Below are 10,099 nucleotides of genomic sequence, written 5' to 3'. Positions count from 1 at the left end.
GAGAGTTTCAAAGTTAATCAATTCCTGGTACCCATATCTAAAGGCCCTTAGAGGTACATATTATATTTTAGTTTGATTCATACCTATCAAAGGCAAGCTAACTTTTCATAGAGAATAGTCAACTGGGTGGCCGATTGTGTATTTTTACCAGTAATACCATTTTTGATGTCTTACAACTGTGAAAGTCAACTCAGCAGATGTTTGCTAATTGTGTTCTATCCTGGGGCCCATGCTGTGATTTAGTTGGCTAAACCTCCGCCAGCATGCCATATGGGCGTCTGTTTGTGTCCGGCTGCTCCTTCTGATCTAGCTCTCAATTTATGGCCTAGGAAAGCAGTGGAAGATGACCCAAGTTCTTGGGTCCCTGCACCCACGTGGGAGACCCAGAAAAAGCTCCTGGCTTCAGATCTGCCCGGCTCTGGCCCTGGCAACCATTTAGGGAGTGACCCAGCAGATGGAAGACCTCTCTCTCTGTCTCTCCTTCTCTCTGTCTATAACTCTGCCTCTCAAATTAATAAATATATCTTAAGAAAATGTGTTCTGTCCTAGGGTTTTACCAAATTTTAATATGATTTTAAAATTTGTATTTTAGGTAATGTTATATTTTTCAAATTATCTTGGCATTCATTGTATCTTTTTTTGACACTCTTCAGGGTTGGTTATTTTGAAACATTTGCCAGTTATTTGGAAAATAAATTTAGTAAAGGTAATGTATTAGGAAGTATAATACGGAAAAACATTGGAAAAGTCAGGAACCAAGTCACATTTAACCTAATTTAGTATTATGTAGACTAGGGTAAAGGTAAAAGATGAATTGGAACTTTGTCTTGTTATATGTTAGCACACAGTCAAACATCTGAGGACACATTGAAACATGGATTTTATAGCTATTAGGCACTTTAGTAAAGAGATAAGTTGAGAGAAATGGCAAGAACATTAGCCTGTATGTCAAATTCTGCATTCTCTTAATGAACCGCCAAACAAAGAATGCAGTTGTCATGTTCTAGTTTGAAGCACCTCTCCAACTTGGCGTTTTAAATTATATGTCACAACTGTGAAACTTCTTTGTATGCATTTAAAAATGATTTGACAAAAAATAAAATCGCTACGAGGAAAAAATTATCAACCTTATTTGTTGTTGCAAAGATCTGATGGCAGTAGATATGTGAAAGATCAAAGCATTTAATTGAATGTGAAAAGAAACTTTTTGTATATTTTCAGAAATTCTCTTTTATTTTGTACACTTTCCCAGTATTCAACATTATCTCTCTAATTAGTATGCTATAAAAAATGACCAAAGAGTATTAAGATTTAGTGTCTTGTATTGCTTAGCTGTTACGTCTTGATTATCATCAAATAATATATATTAGGCTTAAACTTAAAAGCCAATGTAAAGCATTGGGCTAATAAATTTCTTTTCTATATAGTATATGGTTCATAAACAATGTCTTAATGATTATATTATTAAACCAACATATAAATAATACACTGCAGAATCTAATCTGATTTGTGAGTTTATTTATGCAGTTTATTATCTGTGTGTGTATGTCTGTGTACTTGTGTATGTCTTACAGCTGTTATTTCAAGAAACCAAGAAGGCCCAGGAGAAATGGGAAAAGCTGTACTGATTCCTAAAGATGACCAGGAGAAAATGAAAGAACTGTTTAAAATCAATCAGTTTAACCTTATGGCCAGTGATTTGATCGCCCTTAACAGAAGTCTGCCGGATGTAAGATTAGAAGGGTGAGTTTACGTGTGTTACATAATTTAATATAAGTGATTCCCATGTTTCAGAACCTTAGAACTTCTGCTGACTCAGATTATGTTAATTCTCGGATTGCATGTTTCTCGGTACCTGTGGTAAAGCAGGAAGTTGCTATGCGTGTCTATGCTGAGAAATGCAAACTGTTTTCTTTGGCAGTGCACAGTGTGTTACTTGCAAAGACACTGTGAAATACAGAGTTCTAACAGGATTTTATTCATGGGATATTTTTGTTTTGTTTTGCTTTATCTTGCCAAAGATAGAGCAAGCATGGTTTAATGGATGATTTGCTTGCCTGCATGAACCCTCCATATAGTTCATCTGGGAAAAGTTTACGCTTTGCTATTCTTGCATAAAACTAGCCATTGGCTGTATGGTTCTTTGACCCTTTAAAAATTACTCATTGTGAGTTCCTGAAATTTTGCTGCAATGTATAATTAGAATGCTTAGATATCAGTGATGGAAGAGATATTTACTTGGAAATAATACTGCATGAAAAATGATATTGAATCAGTCAAATTTTATGTGATTAAATGTAAGCTGTACTCTAGATGTTTGAACCTATGGTAGATGGATTTAATAACAGTCAGAATATATAGTGGCAGTATTGTCTTTGTAGTACAGTATATAATTCTTGTAAACTTTTGGCATTCTCAAAAGGTATGTCCTGAGATTTCAGAAATTCCCTTTTTACAAATATTCTCTAGGATATCTTCTACATGAATAGAAGTTGTTTTAACATTAACAATTTTCTGTATTTATAAAAAGTATAATTAATAAAAATAAGGTTTTCTATTTCTAAAGATTTATTTTATCTTCATATTTAATAAGTTTGGATTTTGCTATATTACGGTATTATTTCAAGTGAGATCAAAACTATATTAAGATCTTTTGACTGATAATTGTCAAAAGATTCAATGAGTAGCTAAGTAACTGACTCCTCATACCACTGTAGGTTTTTGAAATGTCTGTCTCAACAAGATCATAAATAACTACATATTATGGACCTTTTTGGTCCCCAGAAAATGATTAAGCAGAGAATATTTAAACGTGTGCTTTGAAGAAACTTGAATAATTTTATGTAGAGTTCTGTGTATGTGTGTATGTTTGAGTGAATGTAGACACATTTATATTTTTAAAGATTTACATTAAGCATATTTTTGAGTGTTTTATATGCTGTTAGTATGTTGCATTTATTTGTTTTATATGCCATGATGTAATAAAATCAGTAAATATGATACTTACATGTTCCAGAAAATGGTGCAAATATTATTTCAAATTTTTATAAGTTCTTGACTTTCAATTATAAGAATATAGGTTCATTAAATATTAAATCTGAGGTTATAAGGGTAATAATTGACATACAACTGAGCCATGAATTGAAAAAAAAGGTCTTCATTGAGCAGATATGTAAATATATTCATAGCCAATATTATTTCTTAAGAACCATCCAACACATTAAATACCTGAGTAATGAAGCCTTAAACTATAGAACAATTCAACATTTTTTAAACAGGGGATTCATATTGCTTAGCATAAAATTGTATAAAACCCATATTTATGGTACTTATTGCTTGAATTCAGAGATTTGTAAATAGCCTTTGAAATAATATTAATGAAATCATTTTAATTTTATTTTATATGATACCACAGTATATGTTATCAATAAAAGAACAATAATACCATCCAGAAATTGTAGACAAATCAGTGTGTGTTTGCTAATCATCCTAAATGACTCAATTGTGTTACTGCCTGTGAACAACTAATGTTGCAAAATTCCCAATGAATCACAATCCAAACTGTAATTTTGAAGATGTAAAAATATGTTGATATTGATTTGATTCCAAATATGTTAATGCTCATAAGTTGCATTGTAAGATATTTTTATCTAAAATATGGACATATTCATTAGCCACAATGATGACTAATATGGATTATATAAAGATGTGAAAGCTGGGATCCTCAAATAACTAGTTAAAAAGAAAAGCTTACTTTATTTTCCAGAAAACTTGAAATGATACTTAGAAAATGTCTGAATCACCCAAACAACGAATTTATTCATTTATTTAAGCACATTATACAAACTTGAACTGTTTTGGCTAGAATCAGAAAAATTTCCCAGCGGTTAAATGTTGTGTTCATCTACAGATATTTGAAGGTATATTTAGAATACTGACTCTATAAACATCCATGTATTGAGATGTCACCAAGTAAAAATACTTTCTCATGAAGGCAATTGTGATGAAACAGGAGGGCAAATGGGAATTATGTAAAAAGCAATGTTTGAGGATACTTAAATATTTTTATTGATTTACTTGATATATTCATTTTATTAACATGTAATAAATGTATGTGTAATCATAAATTATTTGGGGGATATAAAATGATAGTTTCCACAAACAAGTCACAGCACTGACAGTTTTGAAGTGCAATTAAGACTGGAATTGTCTCTTAAATTGCTTACTTTCATGGAGGTCTTCCATTTTTAGGGTCCTTTTTGTAGTCTGTATATATGTATGAATAAAATTCCAGATATCTGTAACAGACACTTTTCCTCCCTTGACCATCATCCACAAATTAAAAAAGAAATATAAAATTCTTTGTGATTCAAAATGGCGAGAAAAATAAATATTAACATGTACCATTGGTTCAGCCATAGGTGATTGTCACCATGTTTCTCATCAAAATTATGGGTCTGTGGTTTTAGCAATTTGTATATTTTGGGTTACAAAATAAAAGAGCTTTGAAATTACCAATATCTGACTATAAATGTATACATGTCTTTTTGTCTGGTTTTTAGTTAATAATTTTATGTTAATATTTGGAGGGAGGAGAGATGTCAAACTAAAGACATCTAGTAAGAGATATTAAATACATGATTTTGAGTTCCTAATATGCTAATATATGCTAAATATTGTTGCATGTGCTGGGCATATAGTAATGAAGAAAACTAAAACTCTAGGGGCCAATGTTGTGGTGTAGTGGGTTAAGCATCTGCCTGCAGTGCCAGCATCCCATATGGGTGACGGTTCAAGTCCCTACTGCTCCGCTTATGATCCAGCTATCTTCTGATGGCCTGGAAAAGCAGTAGAAAATGGCCCATGTGCTTATGCCCCTGCACCAAGCATGAGAGACCCTGAGGAAGTTCCTGGATCCTGGGTTCAGATGAGCCCAGCTCCAGTCATTGTGCCCATTTGGAGAGTGAACCAGTGGATGAAGACCTCTCCTCTGTCTCTCCCTCTCTTTGTTTGTAACTCTGCCTTTCAGGTAAATAAATAAATATTAAAAAATAAAATAAAAACAAAAAAACTAATGCTCTGTTTCATGGGACTTAGAACAAATAAAGCAGCTAAGAATGGAAAATTGAAAAGAACAATGAGTCTCTGTGAGAAGCTTACATTGAGTAAGTTCAGTGTACCTTAAGTACTTAAATGTTACAATTTATTTTTCTTAATACATACAATCATTAAATATTCACTGCATTCCTGTCATAGACCATGCTAGAAATTAAATTGACCTATGGATATTTAAAATTTCATAGAAATACTAAGGCTATTGGACAATCATCATGCATATATATATATATATATATACATACAAATGTACTAGGACACTTTTAAAAGTTCATGAAGTACCTTCATCTGCATAACTTTCATTTTTTGTCTCTAAAATAAACATTTAATTCCATTCTCCAGTAAGTTTTTGAAGACCTCTTGTGTATGTGTGTGTATATGTGTAATCTTTAAAGCAGTAATTAAATGAGAGTCAGCAAAAATCATGTTTGGCTTTGCTGATATTTCTTGAAAGCCAGTGCTAGCCCATGCCTCTAGTCTTTTCTGAAAGTAGGAAAAAAATATGACCATGGCCGTAATCAGTTAGGTGGGCATGTGACTGTATTCCATTGATGTAAAATCAAAAGGAGCATCAAAAAGACCACGGTGAACAGAGATTTTGCAAGTAAAGTGTACACAGCCAGGAGTAGGGCAGGGGACAAACCTCTAGTCATGGAGCCAAAGCATATAGGTTGAAGACTTGTCACTATGGCTTGTGGTTGCATCTTGGGCAGCTCGTTAATTTTCTAAGCCCCTCTTAGCTTTCATCTGATTAAACCAACTAATAAATCACTCAACCAACCAGCAAACCTCCATTATTTAGCTAACATAGACTTAACCTTGAAAACAAAGAATAGATGCAAGCAACCCTGACTGTAAGAGCAGAAAGAAAATTTTACATAAAAACTCATTATGTTATTGAGTGAAAACATTTACAGTTGCAACAATTATAAGAATAGAATTCCCTGTGTTCTTGGAAACATAGGTATATATAATATATTTTCAACTCCCTATAAACATTATATTATTATTCTATGGAATGTTCTTATGGCCTCTAGCTCCATTTCTTAGGATTAGGGAAAAATTTTTCAGCAATTTGCTTCTCCTTTCACTCTTTGCAATTCTTTCTCAGTAATTATTGGGTCAATATTTATTTTTAAAAAAAGTGTGGGCAATAAAAGAAAATGCTAAAGTTCCTTAGCATTTACTTGTACTCAGACATTTAATAGCACTTCAAGTGCTGGTATGGAGTTATTTGAAGGTTATAACACAGCTGGCATTTGAATATATTTCAGCAAAAAATGAGGAAATAGGAAATTTTAGCTATTAATATCCTAGACCAAATAATTCCTCCTTACATATTGCAAGCCAATAAAGAGGAAAGAGTCCAGCAGTCTTCTGTTATTAGGGGAAGAAAAGCTGTACCATACAAATTTTGAATAAGTTGCTCTCAAAGGACAAAGAGTTTATTTACTATAGAAAATAAAATAAACCATAGTGTATTTGTATAGAATCTCATAAGACTGTTGGTTCATTTGTTTATATTTCCTTCCACATAAATTAAAATAGGATAAATGTAGTTCTGATTTCATAAAAAAAACCTACAAAATCAGAATATTAGTTGGATTTCTGATCTCTCTTTTGCAGCTTTTATTTTTAATTTGAGAATTACTGTAATTCCATTTGCTGGTAAAAAATTTGCCTGTGAAAATAATAATAGTTACTATTATACTTCAATTTGTGTGCTCATTTGGGTACATAATTTCACCTCACAAATAAAAAGAGATGTGTAAGAATGTGTGTACATGTTTACATTTGGTATACATCCATATATGTGTATATACACATATATTGATATACACTTAAAAAAGATGATAGTATTACTTTCAAGCTATAAAATAAATATAAATTTGTATATTATATAATATATATTTGTTATATTTGTATATTTATATATAATAATATTGTATATTATTATAAATCATGTTTATAAATATAAACCATTTCTAGGCATGTGCTCCTGGACCTCTTTAAATTCTGTAGACAGAAAATATGCTGCATAACTTAATTTAAACTTGAATTACCTCTACACATTCTCTGATTTTATTGATTTGGACCTTCTCTCTCTTTTTTTGGTTAGTTTCACCAATATCGTATCTATTTTGTTGATTTTTTTTCAAAAAATAGCATTTTTTTTTGACAGGCAGAGTGGATAGTGAGAGAGAGAGACAGAGAGAAAGGTCTTCCTTTTCTATTGGTTCACCCCACAATGGCTGCTGCGGCTGGTGTGCTGCGGCTGGCGCTCTACGGCCAGCACACCGCGCTGATCCAAAGCCAGGAGCCAGGTGCTTCTCCTGGTCTCCCATGCGGGTGCAGGGCCCAAGCACTTGGGCCATCCTCCACTGCACTCCTGGGCCACAGCAGAGAGCTGGACTGGAAGAGGAGCAACCGGGACAGAATCCAGCGCTCCAACTGGGACTAGAACCCGGTGTGCAGGCGCCGAAGGCGGAGGATTAGCCTAGTGTGCCACGGCACCAGCCAAAAAATAGCTTTTTATTTCACTGATTTTTTTGTATTTCTTTTTGGTTTCAATTTTATTTATTTCTTCTCTAATTTTAATGATTCATTTCCCCTTATTAGTTTTGGTTTGGTTTCTTGTTAATATTCTAGATCCTTGAAATGCATTGCTAGCTCATTTATTTGGCACCTTTCCAGTTGCTTCATGTAGGAACTGATTGCTATGAATTTCCCTCTATACACTGCTGTTGCCTTATCCCATACGTTTTGGTATGATATTTGTCATCTTCATTTATTTCCAGAAATTTTTTTGATTTCTTTTTTTATTTCTTCTTTGACTCATTTTTCACTCAGGACCATATTGTTCAGTCTCCATGTATGTTCTAGAGATTTTTGAGTTGTTGATTTCTAGCTTTATACCACTGTGGTCAGAGAAAGTGCTTGGAATGATATCAGTTGTTTTTGATTTGCTGAGAATTGCTTTGTGGCCTAGCACATGATCTGTCTTAGAAAAAGTTCCATGCACTGATGAGAAGAATGTGTATTCCGCCACTGTGGGGTAAAAGGTTCTATTTATATCCATTAGTTCCATTTGGTCTATAGTGTCAATTAACTCCATTGTTTCCTTACTGATTTTCTGTCTGGTTGATCTGTCCACTGCTGAAAGTGTGGTGTTGAGGTCCCCCATTACTATTGTGTTAGAGTCCATTTCTCTTTTTAAGTCTATTAACATTTTTTAAGTAGCCAAGTGCCCTGAAATTGAGTGCGTATACATTTATTATAGTCACATCTCCTGTTGGATTGATCCCTTAATCATTATGTAGTGTCCTTCTTTGTCTCTTTTAACAGTTGTTATGTTAAAGTCTATTTTGTCTGATATTCGGATGGCAACACCAGCTCTTTTTTGGTTTCTGTTAGCATGGACTATCTTGTTCCAGTCTTTCATGTTCAGTCTTTGTGTTTCTTTGTTGGTGAGCTATGTTTCTTGTAAGCAGCAAATAGCTGGGTCTTGTTTTTCAATGCATTCCACCAACCTGTATCTTTTAACTGAAGAGTTGAAGCCATTTACATTCAAGGTGATTTTCATAAGTAACGACTTGACCCTGCCATTTTTCTGTAATTATTCCTCTTGTTTACTTTGGATTTCTTTTTTTACTTCTACTCATGGTTTTTTTCTGCCTTCCCCTTCTTTCATAATGGTTGCTATCTCTCTGTGTTTCTGTGTGCAGCACAGCTTTAAGCATCTTCTGAAGAGCTGGGACGTGTGTTGACCAATTCTTTCACTTTCTGTTTGTTATGAAAGGTCTTTATTTCACCTTCATTTGTAAATGCAAGCTTTGTGGAGCACAGTATTTGGGTTAACTGTTTTATTCTTTTTTTTTCCTTTAAGAGTTGGACTGTATCTCTCTATTCCCTTCTAGCCTGTAGGGTTTCTGATGAAAAGTCAGCTGTGAAGCTAGTTGGCAAGCCTCTGGATGTAATGTGGCTGTTTTTCTCATGCCCACTTTAGAATCTTTTCTTTATGTTTTATTGTGCCAACTTTGACTACAATATGTCATGGTGAAGATCTTTTGTGGTCATGTTTGTTAGGAGTTCTATGTGCTTCTTCTATTTGAACATCCCTTTCTTCCTTTGAGGAGGTTTTCTGTAATTATTTACTAAATAGGCTTTCTGTTCCTTTCTCTCTTTTCCATTCCTTTAGGTATTCCTATAACCCATATGTTTGCTTGTTTGATAGTTTCCTCATAGGTCTCAACACTGTTTTTTAATTTTTCTATTTTCTTCTCTTTTTCTTCCTCCTCCTCTTCCTTCCCCCTCCCCTCTTCCCTCTCTTCCTCCTCCTCCTAGTTCCTTTTTTAACTGACTGTAAAATTTCCAAAGATTTCTCTTCTGTTTCAGGTATTCTTTCTTCTGCCTCATCAAATGTACTGTTAAGACTTTCTACCACATTTTTTATTTGATCCATTGAATTCTTCACTTCTAAAATTTCATTTTGTTTTCTCTTATATTCTTAATTTCTTGGGAAAAATTTTAGTTCATGACTTATAGAGTTTTCATTAATTTGTGGATTTGCTTCTGTTCTTTTAAACAATCCTATGATTAATTTTCTAAATTCCATCTGACATTTCCTCAATCTCGTTTTTTTTTTTTTAAATTAATTTGTTTTTTACTTGAGAGACTTATGCAGAGGGAGGAGAGGCAGAGAGAGAGAGAGAGAGAGAGAGAGAAAGGTCTTCCATCCATTGGTTCACTCTCCAATTGGCCACAATGGCTGGAACTGTGCTGATCCAAAGCCAAGAGCCAGGAGCTTCTTCCAGGTCTCCCACATGGGTGCAGGGGCCCAAGGACTTGGGCCATCCTCCACTGCTATCCCAGGCCACAGCAGAGAGCTGGACTGGAAGAGGAGCAACCAGGACTAGAACCCGGCACCCATATGGGATGCTGGTGCTTAAGGCCAGGGTGTTAACCAGCTGCACCACAGCATTCT

At 34.0% G+C, this 10,099-nt stretch overlaps 1 protein-coding gene across 6 annotated transcripts in view; it reads left to right on the top strand.

Moving 5' to 3' along the window:
- GALNT13 (polypeptide N-acetylgalactosaminyltransferase 13) overlaps positions 1-10,099 on the top strand; it is a 540,250-nt gene that overhangs the window by 234,202 nt on the left and 295,949 nt on the right. For all 6 annotated transcript variants that reach the window (XM_008258589.4, XM_070070869.1, XM_070070868.1 and 3 more), the window contains one exon: positions 1,575-1,743. In XM_008258589.4, the coding sequence (XP_008256811.1) occupies positions 1,575-1,743 (169 nt within the window). The remainder of the gene's footprint in view (positions 1-1,574; positions 1,744-10,099) is intronic.

Source organism: Oryctolagus cuniculus, chromosome 3 (assembly GCF_964237555.1).
Source record: "Oryctolagus cuniculus chromosome 3, mOryCun1.1, whole genome shotgun sequence".
Taxonomy (NCBI): Eukaryota; Metazoa; Chordata; class Mammalia; order Lagomorpha; family Leporidae; genus Oryctolagus; species Oryctolagus cuniculus.
Note: the sequence above shows the minus strand (reverse complement) of the source record. Positions and strands in the feature narration are given on the sequence as shown.